Below are 16,660 nucleotides of genomic sequence, written 5' to 3'. Positions count from 1 at the left end.
AGAAGGAGAGATGAGAAAAATATTTTCACCGACGGTTGGTCGCTGAAAATATTTCGTGCACCCCAATATTATTTCTCACTCATTCGTATTTTTTGCACGTCTTCAGGTGCAAGATGTACCTGAAGAAAAGACGATCAGTCACGTCTCAGAAGGCAGTTTGGTCGGTTGGAAGAAAAGGGAAGAGTGATGAATAAGTAAAATGAAAGTTTCGTGGTGTGAAGGAATAATTCAAAACATTTTTTGTTCTGTAGAAGGCACACTATATATGAACTGGGGATTTCAAGAAATTATGAAAAATCAAAGATTCGCATGTTCCTTTGAAGTTTCATGTTTGACCAAATCACGATATCATATTTTTCAGTTTTCAAAGCTCAATGTTAGATTTTGACTTCAGATCTGACAAGAACACAAATAAAAATGAATTCATATTTACAGAAAACCAATTCAGAATTTTATTCCAATCTCGTCACATTTTCATCTCTGACTTATTTCAGAAAACAGGCATAAACAGAAACGGATTACGAGAACACATTGGAATCACAAGACGAGATTTTCGGTCAACTCAGGCTGGAAGATTAAGTCAATGATTCTGAGAAACAAAACTTAGGTTTTAGTTTTTGATTCTTCGAGAAAAAAAAGAAAAAGAGAAAGGAAAAGTGTTTCATTTTGATTTTAAACACCGATAAGAGATCGCATAATGCGACAATGAAGCTTTCTTTCCCCATATTTAGGTAGTTTATAATATTCTGCAAAAGGGGAAGGTCTTTCTCAAGAAAGCCAAGTTACCACCAGGAAAATGAAAATATATAAATGAGATTCTTTCAAAAAACTAATTTAAGATTCCGGGAATTCGAAAATATACCGAGAAAATAAAATGTCATGCCGAAAAAATCTTGAATCAAAAATATCCAATTGCCATTTGAAATTCCAAAAAAAATTGGCAAACCTTGCCCGAAACTGTGACGTCGCGACTTTCGACGGAGATTCTATTTCCGACGGAAGAAGAAAATGGAGTGCGGGACTGGAGAAGGAGGGGGCCGTGGAGCCATTTAGAATGCACACAGAATTTGATCCTAACATTTGCAAAAAAGCACAGAGACAGAGGAGCATTGAGAGCGGGTGAGACTTATGATAGGATTTTGGAAATTAGGAAAATAATAGGATTAAATGGGATTCCAAACAGGACCATGTGAAAAAAAACATTCGTAATAAATTAAAAGCATCAAAAATATAGAGACTATATGAATTCTTACGTGCCTACGTGCCTATCGGATGTACGAAGAATGAATAACGCCAACTCACGTGAATCGTCACGCGTGACCTTGTCCCAATAAACTTACAACAACATCTGCCAGATCAAATGAACGTCGTGAACGTCAAGGTGGAACCCACAATCCCGGACGAATGTGGATCTGAAATGCCCTTGGTAAGCTCTCAGTTCTTATCTTTCAGGAATTTCATTCCGTTGAACATTAATCTCCGATTATATCTGGCTTTAAATATCTAATTTTTAGACCATCCAGAATGCCAAGAAGGCTCGCAAAAGAAGACCAGCTAAAGCGACTGATCTAACACCCAAAAAAACTGAGCATCCCCAATTATCCTTTCCGATGGATCAACGCTGGGCTGAATCTACTGTTGTTACGAATGAAACACACTGTTTGTGCGAGATCTTGACTTGCAGAAATTGCAATAAATCCCACAAGAGGTCTCGAATCGAACATGTGGAAGTGTCCCAATGCCGATTTAGTTGGTTTAAAGTTTCGATGAAGCAGCCAGGACATGCAAAGAAGATGTTGAGTGAGACTTCTAAGCTCGGGTAAGTTATCAACACTGCCATACTTTGAATGATTGTCTAAAAAAACATTTCAGAGTACAAGTTGAAGACATATTGCATGCTTTGTTACCATCAAGCAATCCAAATTGCTGGCTTCATTTCTACACGTTTAAAGCAAAATCAATCGAAGATGAAGAGAAACTGAAGACCGCTGTTGAGACCAATTTCGTTAGAGGGTTCAATGCGGAGTCATTGCTGGGAAATGCTGACAAGTCATTCTTCTTCCATGACATTGATATGAGAAGTGCGTTGATTCTCTGCACAATTGCCACTTTGTAAGTCATATCACGCTTTTAGTGCCATAAAAATTGATTAATTCCAGCTTAAAACATTGGAAAATCGAGTCTCCTCTGCCACCGATGGATTTGCTTCGTGATCACGAGCATTTCTCAAAAGCTCTGGCAGATGCTAAAACATTTGAGATTCTTGATAAAGTAAGCCTAGTCAATTATTACTGAAAGACAATTAATATTTTCAGTATGTGTCTCGCAATGGAATGAAGAAGCTCAAGGCATGGGACAGCGACACCCTCTGGTAAATAGGCAATCTTGGAAAATTCCGTCTTTTTAAAATTATTGTCTTTATTTAATTTTTTTTTCATTTCTCTTTGGTCTTAAACTGAGAATAAAGTATTGATTTTCAACTTTTTTAAAATATTAACACGAGCCTAGCTTCTTAATGGCAAAAACAAGACAAATGTAACTTTAATTTGAGCTTTCTAATTATTTCTTGCACACATCCACATCTCGAGGTTTGGAGATTAAATAATTCGTTACGTTCCATGTCCATGGAAAGTAGCGAATTATTTAACCATGGTTATTTTGTAATTTTTATCAGTTATATTAATATATCTTTTTTTGACTCTACTATAAAGGCGCCTAGTGAATTTGTTTTGTACAAACTATTGCTTTCTCGTCCAATTTTTTGACTCAGAGGCCACTACTGTTCCATATTCTAAACGAAGGCGGATGAAACTTTTGCAAGAGAGAACCATTCGTATTGGAGGTAATGCACTGGTTGAATATGTTTTCCAGCTGAAATTTCGCTAGCTTAATAGATTTTTTCCAATGCTCAGAGAAATCCAATTTCTCTGATATTAAAAATCCAAGGTCTCTGGTAGTTGATTTTCGCTCAACAGGGTGGTAATTAAATTAGGCTTATTAAAATTGGCTTAAAATAAAAACTAACAAAATTAAATTTAAATAATTATCTCTTCTGTCAGGCGAAAAAGAGTGAGCACGTCAACAATTTAAACGTGAACTTGTATCGGATGCACGAAGGATGAAGAACGCCAACTCACGTCAATCACCACGCGTGACCCAATAAACTTACAACAACATCTGCCAGAAACTTTTCAAATCAGTTCTTTGTCTTTCTCTGTGCTGCCCAGTCGGATTTCCGGTTTTGACATGTAATTTTTTTTGTTTTCATTTCACTTCCCAGTTTTTACTTTATTAATTATTGGAAAACCTCTGTAATGCCTCAAAAATAATTTTCAGGTCGTGTAGTGGCATGAAGCGAGGCACGATCCAAGGTCTAGTGAAGATCGAAGACGACGATGGTTTTGATCAAATGGAGGATGAAATCCAGCTCGAGCCACAGACCGGGGACGTTTCTATGAGTGGAATTAAGTTGTCCAAGGTGAGCTCTCAGAGATTATTCTCCGATTATATCTGGTTTTAAATATATATTTTTTAGAATACCCAGAATTTCAAGAAGATTCGAAAAAGGAAGCTAGCTACTAAAGCAACTCCAATTGTAGAACCACAAATCTCTTCTCCGATGGTTCAACGCTGGTCGGATCTACTGTTGTTTCTGATGAATCAGAGTGTTTATGTGATAATTTGAATTACGGGAACTGCAACAAGTCTTACAAGAGATCTCGAGTCGAACATGTGGCAGCATCTAATAACCGATTCAGTTGGTTCAAAGTATCAATGATGCACCCAGGCCATGCAAAGAAGATGTTGAGTGAAACTGCTAAGCTTGGGTAAGTTATCAAAACTGTCAAACTTTGAGAGATTGTCTAAAAAACATTTCAGAGTAGAAATCGAGGATGTGTTTCACGCGGCTCTTCCATCGAGCAATCCAAAATTGTCGCTGTACTATTACACATTCAAGGGAAAGTCAATCGAAGATGAAGAGAAATTGAAGACCGCTGTTGAGAACAACTTCGTGGAAGTATTCAATGCGGAGTCATTGCTCGGAAGTGTTGACAAGTCTTTCTTTTTCTACGAAATTGATATGAGAAGTGCGTCGATTCTTTGCACAATTGCCACTTTGTAAGTCATATCACGCTTTTAGTGCCATAAAAATTGATTAATTCCAGCTTAAAACATTGGAAGACTAAGCCTCTTCTGCCACCACTGGAGCTGATTCGCAGCCACGAGCATTTTTCAAATGCTCTAAACGATAGTGAAACATATAAGATTCTTGAAAAAGTGAGCTTAGTCAATTATTACTGAAAGACAAATAATATTTTCAGTATGTGTCTCGCAATGGAATGAAGAAGCTCAAGGCATGGGACAGCGACACCCTCTGGTAAATGGTCACTCAATCTCAATCAAGGAGAATTTTGTCTACTTGTCATCATGGTCTTCATTAAATCTGGCTTTTTTGTATAGGTTTATCCTTTTTTATTTCTCTACTTTTAAAATGAAATGAGAATAAAGTATTAAGTTTCAATTTTTTAAAATATTAACACGAGCCTAGCTTCTTAATGGCAGAAAACAGGACAAATTTAAGACTGATTTGAGCTTTCTAATTATTTCTTGCACACTTCCACATCTCGAACAATTTGCTTCCAATTGAAATTATTCGTTGGCAAACTAGGAACTTGGATCCACGGATAAATCTGAAAAGATTCTTGGGAATTAGGAAAATACGAGATTCCAAAATTGGAATTTTCAAAATTCATTTTTTAATTGATTCAATTTATTACGACATTAATCGGCAAATGCATATGACAAAAATTAAATTATTGATGATAAAATGCATGTTACGGAGGTAAAATAACAAGAAAAGTAAAATACAGTAATCTCTACAACAAAATTCAATAACTACCGGCGGGAATGAGCACAACGGGGGACGTGATTTCGAGAATGAGAATGTGGAATCTATACTTTTAAATATCTCATTTAAAATTTAGAAACATGTGTGATGGAGTAAACTCATAAAACAAATTATTACAATTCATATTAAACCAGTATTACATTAATTCTCTGAAAGCGTGCTTAAAGCTTATGGGGTCGAGGTAATTTCTGACATGGCTCAAAAATGATCAAAGAATTAAAGAGAAAGAGAAATGTCACAACGGGGAATACCCGAACATTGGAGGATGAGAGAGAAAAAAGAAGTTTCTTTAAGAATTAAAAGACACCTACATAAAACTAATTAAAATGATCGACCGGTATGGAGAAAAAGGGAGAATGTACACGCATCAAAGATATGGAGACTATAAATCTTGACAATACATGCTCGGCTTGTTCAAATCAATTCGAAGCACCGTCTGTCCTTGTGGTGTCACTTCAGTTGTCAACATCGATGATGACCCATCCGAATATGCAGAGTCATCACTCATCTTTGAGCTCGGCGGCCGTCGTCCACTGGAGCCAGTCCCATAGTGACGCGAGTTCGGTGGTCCAGTTGACAGTGGGGGTGGTGGGGGTGAGAACTCTGGAGGAGGACGATGATGCCATCCTTGGTAGAGTTGATGTTGGCTACCGTACCGACCTTCGGCAACGGCAAGTCGTTGATAAGCCGGTGGAGCAGCAACACGATGTCCAGGCATCATATCTCCATATGCGATGGTTGCATAATCATACGTTCCTATAAATCAAATATTTATATTCAATTTTTAGCAGTTTCGATTCATAAAGTGAATAAAAATAAATTTTGTATTATACGATTTTTCGTTTTTGATTGAAAATTATTTTAATAAAAACATGGTAAATTGATTTTTTTTGTTTCGTTTTGTTGAAAAATTGAAAACAAACGAAATAGTTTCGTTTTTCGATTAAATTTTTTAAACATGGAAAATCACTTTTTTGTCTTTCGATTTTTGAAAAATAACCAAAAAAATTCTGGCGATTTTCTTTTATTCAAGAATATTAATATTATATGTTTTCTTATATTTTTCTCTTACTCAACTACAAAATTTTATAAAGTTTTCATCGTTGGTAAACTTTCTAAACATGAATTATCGAGAATTTTCGATTATCTTTAGAAAAAATCGAAAATGTATTATTAAAATAATCAAAGCTTACCCGGTTGTTGTTCATAAATTTGATGATGTGGATGTTGTTGATATACGGACATTTGATTAGGATGATTCATTATTCCATTATATACCAATCGATTCGTAGTATCCGAGTTGGTCAGGTACTTGTCGTTCGTGTTGTACTGAAAAGTAATAACTTTTATTGTAACATCAATATGAATCACACTGGCAATTAAACAACTATTAGCATGAAACTCGACATTTTAGAATTGAAAGAGAAATTGTATTAATATTGCGATTAGTTGCGAGATGGGTCACCAATAGGTAGATCAAAAATTCACACATTCCTCACGATTTCTTTTTTTCGCCACAGCAACAGGCGAATAATCAGCTTTTTTCGTCACACCAACTCGTTTTTTCTAATGACAAAATATACAATAAGGCAAATAGACGGACAATGAGAAGATTAAAAGAAAAGAAAATTTACCAGGAAATCACTTCCAGTTGAACTATTTACTCCAGGTGACATTAAATCTCGTTGAACATTATGTCTCTTGTGATTTGGTGATGAATTACTTGATCCTCCACATCCACGTCGATACATCCAATGTCCAACATCTTTACGCATTTTTTCAGCAAAGACGACGTGGAATAGGAAAATGAAGAGTCCTTGAAGAGAATTTGAAATCGTAAATACATATGCCATTACGATGGATCGTGAGTCTTCAACCCAGAAAAGTCCAAATATCCATGTCACTCCTAGCAAACTCGCCAACGCCAATGATCCTTTGACCCAGTTACGAATCGATCTTCCAGAATCAACATCGTGACGACATGGAAGATATCCTCCACTTGTGTGCTGATAAACTGTGCACAAAGTCTTAACGAGCACAAGACTGTTGGCACAGAAGATGAAGCAAGCCGGACCCGCAAAGAACCAAATGAAGTTGTTTTGAGTACTAAGCCAGCAATGATCGGGAGTTCCAAATCCATCAGAATTGTACAAGTAGGCCACAAGTGTGATGATTGCTGGTGGAATGTAGCCGACGAGTAGGTATGTGAAACGGCGAGGATCTGATGGGAAAACTTCAGTGAGCATTCTATGAATGTGATATCCTTCCAAAAGCATCCATGTAAGTGCTGATAAGAACATGTACATCAATGCGACGGCGATAATTCCACATTGTAGTGAATCTTCTGTTCGTGTGATTCCAGCCAAGAATGTGATTTCGGCGATGGCCAGTGAGAGGCAAAGATTCTCGTGGATGAATACTCTGAAATTAAAAAGTTTACGGTAATTGAAATATCGACTCTTTTTAAATTTTTGAGTTTTACCTTAACGCAAAATATTGAGATTTTAGCATTAAAAAAACGATAAATATCTGGTCTCGACCAGGGCTGTTGTTTTTTTGAGAAAAATAGATTTTATTTTGGCTTTTTTGAGATTAAAAAAAAACCAAAAAATAAATTATAACACTGATTCTGCAACAAATAAACAAAGGAGAACAAAAAACTTTCCGTTCGTTCAATTTTTAATATTTCATGAAACATTTCCGTTTTGTCCAGTTTTGAATTTTAATATTGAATTTTTGTTTGTTTTTTTAAGGAAAATTTCGATTTTTTGGTTTTTGGTCCAAATTTCGACCAAAAATTTTTTGTTTTTTTCTCGAATTTTTTTTTGCAACAGCCCTGGCAAACGACAAGTTCTTAAATGCGTTGAATGCGGAAAAGTGTGCACCGTTAAAAAGTACTGTAGCTTCAAACTTTCGTTACTTTAGAATTTTCAATTTTTTTCTTTCAAAGTCTCTCGATAAAAATTTTTTTCTTTAAAAACTGAAATAAAAGTACCTAAATTTTGACAAATGTCGAATGAAAACTATGAAAAACAGATTTTCAAAAATGCACATCGATTGGATTTTGAAATTACAGTACTCTTTAAAGGCACACACCTTCTAGCAACTAAACAATAAATTTCATGTCTAGACCGGGTACTGTATTATGACGCGAAAATCGTTTTTCATGTATTTTTTTAATTGAAATTTATTCCAAAATAGTAAAAAAGAACATACCGGTCACCTCCATTTCTGCTGAAAATCAAGTAGGCGAAGAAAGTGAGTAGAAGACAAATAATCGAGATAATGCATCCAACATAAGTCAGCAAAGTGAGAAGCGTTTGGTCGATTTCATTCAGATCGTGTCCTCGTACATCCATCAAAACAGCAAAATGTGTGAGATGAGTACAGTCACATGACGTCATTGTCTTATTATGATAACTGAGTTTACATCCAGAAGGTTTCCATTTCAGTTCATGATGATTCCACCAGACACACGTCGGATTGCTCAAATGACGGACTGACGATTCTTTGTGATAGAATGTAATCCGAACTGGTTGTGTCAGATTCTCAACTCGTCTCTCTTTTCCATTTTCAATCAAAGATGCTCCAACAATTCTTGAGACGACGCGCCGTTTTCTAACTTCAGTTTGATCAGTTCCAGCGATAGCTACAGTAACATCAGAAGGTGTCATTTGTGCTCCGAGATTATCAAAAGAAGAGAAAAATACTTGAGTCTCGTCTTTGTTGATCTTCAATATAGCATCTCGTGGAATATTTACATTATCAACATTCTGCCCATTCCATAAAGCGGCTGACGGGAATAAAATGTAGTCTGTTGGCTGTGACGACATCTTTATTTTGTGTGAAATTTCAACAGTGATCGCTGGTTGCACAATCACATTCGATTCTGCCGATGTCATCATTCCTTTCGCAGATGCAACCATTGCTTTCTCAGCAGCCAAAATGAATCGAGATGCAAATTCTTTTCGCTTTGTTACATCCCAACTTCCCCAAATTTCTTGATTTCGGAGCATGTAGTTCATTACTTCGACAGCTCCTTTGTTAGAGAGTGGTAAATGTTGATAAGCCCAACTTTCTTCAGCAATCACATTTACAGTTTTTTCGAGAAGATGTAGAACTTTCGGAAGATCACCTCCAACCATCGGCCGCCGTGTTTCAGATCCAAGATTTCGAAGAAATTCCGGTAATCCAGAGACATCCTCACTCGAAATAACACCACTCAAAACACTATTTCTTGAGGAAATCCAGTTGCTCTCACATCCAGCACTATTTGGAAATTCTGTGAGCCATTGCCCTTCTTCCGTACAGGCCCAAAGCTGTTTTCCACTAGATCCTTCAGGACATGGTGCACTTGATGTTGTACCAGATTTTGTATTCTGCCAGTTAACTCCTCGTCGATTGGTTGCCGAACAAAACACATCTTCCTTCTTTTTCACTGGTTTTATAACGTCCGAATTGAGGGCATCCTGCAAAATCATTTCCATCACAATGAATGTGAAAAGCAGAGTCATAACTCATTATAATCCCCCTATCTGACCGGTCACTAACCTTTTGAGCCTCCTCTTCTTCGTCCACAATCAAACTGCTATCGGTTGTAGTAGTTGATGTAGTTGTGGTTGTAGTCGTCGTGGTAGCTGAAAAAACTACTTTTATGGAAACTATTAAATTGATAGCTGAAAAAACATGCATTAACCATTAAATTGCTAAAATAAAATGCAAGATCACTCAGCACTACAAAGAAAAATTTCAATCACGAACCAGGAACAACACAATTGTATTTCACTTCCAGATATTTTGGTGTATTTGGACACGGATCCTCGGTGAACGTCTTCTTGTCGACAGTGAAGTAGCACATTGAGTCTCCATTGCACCTGAAATTGAACAAAAATACACACTACTCCACGATTACAAAATCACAATATAAATTCTACATTTCATTTCAATCACACAACGTTTAGCACTTCAATATATACATATCTCTACCTTCATGGCATTCATGTTGCACCTCCAGGTATTTGCTCATCATTGGACACGCGTCATCGAACAGAAACGTATCGACGAAGAAGCGACACGTCTGCTTTCCGTTACATCTGGAGATAGAGACAACCTTGCAATTATTGCATAATTCAATGCCCCCCAGGGAAGGAGTAAAACCACTGAAATCTCATAAGTACTACCCTGACCAAGCTTTCTCACTTTCTTCGCACATCTGTTTTTAAGGCACCAATTTTGGTTTTGAACCGGATTAACCTTGCTAACGGCATCTTGCGCAATACAGAAATCAAAATGACCTTAAAAACTTGAAGCTTGCTTTTGACAGTGACAAGACATTACCACCTGCTGACCTGAATTCGAAGTGTTTCCAGTAGAATGAAAATTAGAAACAGAAACATGAACAGGTGTCAGAGTTCATCCATGTGAACTGCTTTTCCCGAGATGTCCACTTCATCTATTTGCGTAACCAACTCCCAATGGGCATCAAAACAGGCGGCAAGATAGAAAAGAGCTGTCAGCACGTGTTCGCGTCACAAATCATTGAGTGTCCCATAAGGTGAAAGGCCATCTTCTCGCATACTATATCAGGCAATCAATCAAGAAATGACCAGGCGGTCCCTATCGGTCTATATTTGAAACCGGTCAAGACTTTTCATCCGAAGAAGACGACGTTTACTCCATTTTGCAGCACAAACACAGTTCCACACAATACCGAATTACCGAAACTTATTTGTTTTCAAGGCCCTTCTTCTTCTTCCCCGGGGCGGCGAACAACAATGCGAGTACAAGATGTCACATAAAACGTGTACACCAGGGCGACCACATATACATCCACGCAACGAATGACTCTGACCCATCATCAATTCGTTCTTTTTTAATCATAGGCTTCACATTCAGACACACTACCTCCAATTTGTTGTTGAAATCCGACCAGACGGCTCACGCAATAAACGGAGATGAAATACGAGAAATAGATGTAGGCATACACTCATTTGGTAACAAAGGACATTGGCAATTAAGATAAACGTTTAGTTTTTAGTTTCTTGTCCAACAGTATCCCTGCAATAGACATGGAATCACTTTTCCGCGAAAATCCCAAAAAGAAAAAAAACTATCGTTATTCTTACTGTACAGTAAGACAATATACAATAGTAGATCAAATTTCAACACTCTATTGTTCCAACAAGTTTCGGCGAGCGGCAAATTAGATACATCCTATCCGGTCAATGGAACGAAGAAGCAAACGACGACGCCGCCGCCGAATACATTGTCTCGATAACGATGAGCAGTTTTTCTTACCGCCTCATGGGTCAGTGGTCATTCAATAACAATAACTCGCGTCGACCGCCCTCAACTTTCTCAATTAACCTCCAGTTCTTGATTGCTGAGAACCTTCGCATGCCTAGTAATGATTCGGATGATTTTCTGCGGTAAAACACAAAAGGCACTCTGTTTATGCAAATCAGCTCGGTTTCCCCTTCTTCCTGACTTCTTCTTCTTTTGAGCATCAAGAAGAAGTGGGCCCGCGGTCCCATTACTTATCGCCACTGATGCGAATCATCAAGAAGTCGGCAGCCGTCTGCCCCTGGGCTCTCCACACCCGCACCATCCATAATCCCTCTTCTTCTACATGACGCCGACATAATCCTTTTTTCTTCACACCGCATTGGGCTCTTCTTCAATTTTGCCTCACCAACATCTACCCATCAAAAAACAGGAAAACGTGTTAATTAAACCACCCATCTCTCTTTCATTCAGGATGGTGCCTCTTCGTGCTGCACAGAAAATTTACTCATTTTTCTTTCAGATTGATGGAAAGAGCGATGGGTTGGTAGGATAACCAAGATTGGTCAAAAATGGGCAGAAGCCATCAATTTGACACCTCGATGGACCACTGTTTTTCTATTTCATGCTCCAAAAGAGACCTAATTGTACAGAACAGCAGCAATTAATGGTGGAAATTTATTGAGTACTAACTGATGTAGCAGTAGCAGCAGAAAATCGACAAAATGGAAACATGGTAACAACATGTGTTCAACATACGGTACACTGGGCACCGTTTCCCGCAATTCGTTTGCACTTCCCAAACATGAAATGAACAACATCTGTCATTCGTATTCCGCAACACTAGATCATTGAAACAAGAACAAATTAGTTTTTTCAAACTAATAAATCCCTAGTAATATGGACAAAACTATTTTCTTGGTGAGAGTTGGTATGAGCTCCTTGACTGGCAGTTTCAAAGTAGTTTGCGCAGCTAATTGACTGCTGCTTTATTTGCACAACTGTCGCCTCATCTCTCATCTACAAACCATTTCGAAAGCAACTGCTAGGTCCCTTATTGCTTGGCGAAAAGAGACAAACAGTTAGATTGCGGAATGTGTTCCATTTCTAATTGGTAAATGATGATGATCCATGAGAATCCGCTGCAAACAAATGTCTTCTATTCGTCGCCATCTTTATTCGGTCTCCTTGTTTTGCTCTTGGAGCATAAGAGGTTCGGAACTACAACAACATATGGTGGTTTCTCCAAAAGGGTCTTCTTCACAATTTCGGTCATCAATCTAATAGTGCTCCTTCCCGTGCTATAGTCTCAAATTCCAAAAATTTAAACTCAAACTGGAGAAGAGCACAATTCGAAGAAAGGCGCTAGAGTCATTTCCGTTTCCTCGGTACTCTCTTTCTTCACTTCTTACTATTCTTCATCTTTTTCATTCTTTTTTCCAACGAACGAAGACAGATTTTCGAGACAGCTGCAGTTGGAAAGCAGCACGATCGCGGCCTCAATTCATTCAAAAAATGAGAGGAAAGGCAGTCATTTGATAGTGTGAAATGATGCGTTTCGACAAGAAGGCAGCACGCCGTGAGCGGCGTCCGGGGCATGATTTCCCCCTCCGGTAGAAAAATGGTAGAATAACTGGCAGACATGGAGGTCGGCTAATGAATGTTCTCTTTTCGACAGCACTTCGTTACAAAAAAACGGGCACAAATGACAAACGACCTTGTGTAGACAACGGGAGGCTGATCGCGCACACGAAGGCAATATCATCATCATTTTTATAGCGGTATTGTCTGTGACTGCTCGGCCAGGATGTGCCAATTTGAATTATTCGACCGATTGCTGTACATACATGGCCGGATGTTCAATTAGTGTATTCACAATGAATTATTAATCTTTCACCTGCCACGGATAAATCCCATGCCAAGGTCTTTCTGTACAGTTCGCTTCAACTGATAAGACTGAACAATGGCACTGGGACATAAAACTATACGTGTATTTATGTGTCGGTCAGCTCTTCAAACATGTTCAACGTATTCCAAAGTCCGACAAATACAACAATTGATAGTCGCGAAAAGGTGTGTGAGTAAGCTATTACAAATGCGGCTTGCACCTATTCATAACTCGTTGAATATGTTAGTTAGGTCAAAGCATAGGGTGCCCCCCACAAGTCCCCAGAATAGTAATAGTAAAGTAGCCTTTGAAATTTTAAAACTTACTTCTTCTCCAGAATTGACTTTGTCTTGTGGTTTTGGCAGTTGATGTTGGATGGAACGATGTCATTGTCAGGAAGGCAAACAGCGACAGAGAATCTTCCATAGTTTCCTAGGACAATCGAGATTACTTTTCCAGCAGGACAACTCAGTTCAGCAGCTTCACCATCACATATTGTGTGTGAGATGGTTCCTGAAATTTAATATTTATATTCAAATTGCCCTCAAAATTTTTTTTCAATTTCCGCGAGGAGCTTCCTTCTCGACATGACTTGCATAATAATAATTTTCTTATGTTTGTTTCATTCATTCATTCATATGCATACCGTTCTTCTTCATTTTCGTCTCCCCCGTCTGCTGTTGCGCAGCGCGTGCTCACGTTTCAGTCAGCGTCTCCTAATTTCTCATACTATCTATGTGAACAGTATAACAACAGGCTCTCCATTGCGACGAGTAGCCTCTGTCCGATCAGGGCAACATTACGCCATCAAAACCGTAATCGTACACCGATTCACCTGGTTAACGGAAGAGAAAATGTTAGGCCCGTTAGGATAACTGTTTTGTGGAAAATATCCGGCAGTAAACGATTGTTAGGCTCTTAGTCTCAACTAATTCGTTTAGAAGCTGACGATGACACTGGCATACCAATTACGAATTACGTGTGTGTGTGTGTGTGTGTGTCTTATTCAGAGATGTGCTCCCCTCTTTACCAGTCATAAGTGGCTCTTCAACAACTTTTCCATCATCACCGGGCGCCTCTTTATTCAATAAATTGTGTTCTACTAGGAGCCATCAACGAAAACGACACATCGAAACTTGTGGGAATTCGTCGCATGTGCGCGAGAAACCAGTAAAAGCAAACAACGAGAGCCGCGGATTGAGTTTCTTTGGCCCTAAAACGCCGGATTCAGATTACATGTGCCGTCGGGAGAGGATCATGAACAAATGAATAATTGAGCTATGGGTCACCTTTTATGACCGTTCACATTCAAAAAATAAATGAATGATAGATTATAGCTCTAAAGATATAATGCCGCCAGACACAAAAAACCTAAAAGAAAGAAGGCAAGTGAGCCGCTCGTTTTATGCTCTTATTGTTTCGAATATGACAATTGACGCCTGCCTGTTCACAGCATATTACTTACTTGTCTATCAATTCAATCTCGGATGCGAATGGATGCACACACACCCGCCAAAAAGGGAAGAGATGACAGATAAGAATCTCGGACCTTTTTCATATATAGATAAACACAGCCCTGACCGCCTGACGATTGTGCAACTCAATGTTTCTGTCGCCACCGCATCCATCAGAGTGCTAATCCGCGAAACCGACATATGCCTACTTTCGACACCTCCTACTGTGAAAATGACTACCATGTGTTGTTTTACTTCTGCTAAAAAGTGCATCACCAAAATCGGCGGCAGCATCTAATTGTAGATACGTCTGTTTTCGTGCAAGCTGTCTTTCTTGCCCTCCACTATCTTTCCTTTACTTGCCCCTCTAATTGACTCAATTTGGGTGACTAGCAAGAAGCATCAGCAGGAAGGAGCCATCTTCAGTATGTTTACTAAAAGTATCGGTGATCACCACTCGGAAACTGCTGGGCAGATGAGTAGTCTGTCGGCAAGATCAAAACTCGAAAAAGTTTTTTATGTACCAATGAGATTAGTAAGCATATCAATCAGTTATATTACTACCACTACTATTATTCGAGTTTCCATGTTGTGACAACGCCGACAAAACAGTTTGAAGTGGATGCACTCGAGAAAAAAAACTTTGAGACAGTTGTCATAGAAATGTGAATGATTTTCCAATATATTAGTTTCTAATTGATGAGTTCGTTAGCAGAACAAATTAATTCGAGGACACAACCACCATGCCATCGAAACCAAATGCGCGAGATTTGGAACAATGCGGGGTATTGTGTACGTCTAATTTGTTGTGCATCCTCACAAAATTATGGCTGCAACAATGTCATATATACCCTCCAAAAATGTCCGTATTCCTGGATAAGCAAGCAGAAGCGGGGGGCTAACGATCATTTGGCGAACGATAACAAGGGCAGGTGGTAGTGGAAATCATCCACAGGTGCCTTTTCCACCCAAATAACACCTTAATCCGACCCGTACCTAGCAGTTGATGAGGACAATGACTTTCATATAAACAACAATTCAAGTGAAAAAGTAGGAGTTGCAAGCGCTTTACATTTATTCAATTCTAGGTTCGTCCCAAATGCAAACAAACCCCAAAAACCGTCAAGCGGAAAGAAACTTCCATTTCGGAAGAGAATTTGAGGGAAACTCTCAAAAACGTAGGAATGATGCCTGCCACCCTCTTTCCCTCTCGACACCTTTTCTTAATCCCATCTAGGCTGGAAATATATACATCTCGAGAAGGAGGAGGCACGCTCATCCAAACAAATAAATATTTTGCAGTTTCCATTTCCTAGACTGATAAGTTCGATCAATGACGAGTGGTGTTCTAGGACAACTATTAATATGGCGGTGCTCACCAGGAGGTCCACACAGAAATGTGCACTTCCGGACCGGTAAGATAACATTACGCAACAAAGGCTATGCTCACCGCTCACCAGACCCCCAACCGACAACTGCACGATTAACACTTTTGTGGGATGGAGGTAGTGGTGTTGGCGAACTGGGACACATACAGGAAGTCGGCTCGATTTTGGACCAAGGACCAGGATGTTTCCGTCCCCCGGGAGACGTGTCGGCGATGCATAATTAAGAAAATGACATGATCTTTCAAGTCGGAAACAAGAGAATAAGCATCGTTAACTAGGCGCATCGTTAACTAATCGGCAATGATCTCAAGTGTGGAATTGAGGGGGAAAACTGCAGCATTAGAATAGAAGAAGAAGTGTTCCTATGGCGTTTTCACTTTTATAAGAACTATGATAGCTTAGTAATTTTTTGAATTTTTTTCTAATTCATTTAAGAACAAAGATCCGGTCATTTTGAAAATTTTAAAATCAAAATACTCACCACTTTCATCCGTTGTCGGCTTGTTGCTGGCGAAAGTTGGAGTAACAGTCAGTAGACAAGCTACCAGAATCGTTTGGAGCAACGAATAAGTCGTTTTGTTACGTCGCATCAGTGCATACTATTTTGTTCGTCGAGTGTAAGAGTTTCCTGCAAAGAAGAAAAGTTGGAAAAATAGAGCAATTATATTAAACTTTTTAACAATAAAAAAAGTTCTGTAACAAAAGTAGAACGGTAAGAAGGCAAAACTAGAGAAAGCAT

General features: G+C 38.6%; 2 protein-coding genes, 3 non-coding genes and 1 pseudogene across 8 annotated transcripts; 5 read left to right on the top strand and 1 right to left on the bottom strand.

Annotated features, from left to right (window-relative positions):
* Positions 1–1,360: 1,360 nt before the first annotated feature.
* Positions 1,361–2,477, top strand: B0457.4 (CxC3 domain-containing protein; the record flags this gene model as incomplete). Its single annotated transcript, NM_063495.4, has 5 exons — positions 1,361–1,426; positions 1,515–1,819; positions 1,873–2,112; positions 2,160–2,271; positions 2,316–2,477. 5 exons carry the CDS (start codon positions 1,361–1,363, stop codon positions 2,373–2,375), a joined length of 783 nt encoding a protein of 260 aa, NP_495896.1. The 3' UTR covers positions 2,376–2,477.
* Positions 2,478–3,395: 918 nt separating this feature from the next.
* B0457.3 lies at positions 3,396–4,382 on the top strand (annotated as a pseudogene). Its single transcript has 5 exons — positions 3,396–3,478; positions 3,536–3,827; positions 3,885–4,119; positions 4,167–4,278; positions 4,323–4,382. Coding segments are annotated over exons 1-5 (782 nt in total).
* A 373-nt stretch (positions 4,383–4,755) lies between these two features.
* lat-1 (Latrophilin-like protein 1) lies at positions 4,756–16,549 on the bottom strand (the record flags this gene model as incomplete). Of its 3 annotated transcripts, none has more annotated exons than NM_001381541.2 (8): positions 4,756–5,665; positions 6,103–6,238; positions 6,544–7,330; positions 8,126–9,378; positions 9,461–9,546; positions 9,896–10,002; positions 13,406–13,592; positions 16,403–16,549. In NM_001381541.2, 8 exons carry the CDS (start codon positions 16,509–16,511, stop codon positions 5,292–5,294), a joined length of 3,039 nt encoding a protein of 1,012 aa, NP_001367041.1. In that variant the 3' UTR covers positions 4,756–5,291. The 3 variants fall into 3 exon arrangements, with proteins under 3 accessions (NP_001367041.1, NP_001366731.1, NP_001379413.1); NM_001381542.3 differs by lacking the exon at positions 9,896–10,002 and adding an exon at positions 9,671–9,783 and having other exon boundaries at positions 4,757–5,665; NM_001393142.1 differs by lacking the exons at positions 4,756–5,665; positions 6,103–6,238; positions 6,544–7,330; positions 9,896–10,002 and having other exon boundaries at positions 9,281–9,378; positions 16,403–16,511.
* B0457.16 lies at positions 11,365–11,578 on the top strand. Its single transcript, NR_051480.1, has one exon. It is a non-coding gene; the product is annotated as an Unclassified non-coding RNA B0457.16 (non-coding RNA).
* Positions 12,621–12,971, top strand: B0457.19. Its single transcript, NR_051479.1, has one exon. It is a non-coding gene; the product is annotated as an Unclassified non-coding RNA B0457.19 (non-coding RNA).
* B0457.9 lies at positions 13,646–13,795 on the top strand. Its single transcript, NR_051478.1, has one exon. It is a non-coding gene; the product is annotated as an Unclassified non-coding RNA B0457.9 (non-coding RNA).
* Positions 16,550–16,660: the final 111 nt, after the last annotated feature.

This window comes from Caenorhabditis elegans, chromosome II (assembly GCF_000002985.6).
Source record: "Caenorhabditis elegans chromosome II".
Classification (NCBI taxonomy): Eukaryota; Metazoa; Nematoda; class Chromadorea; order Rhabditida; family Rhabditidae; genus Caenorhabditis; species Caenorhabditis elegans.
The sequence above is the reverse complement of the archived record's forward strand: the minus strand, read 5'-3'. Positions and strand labels throughout refer to the sequence as shown.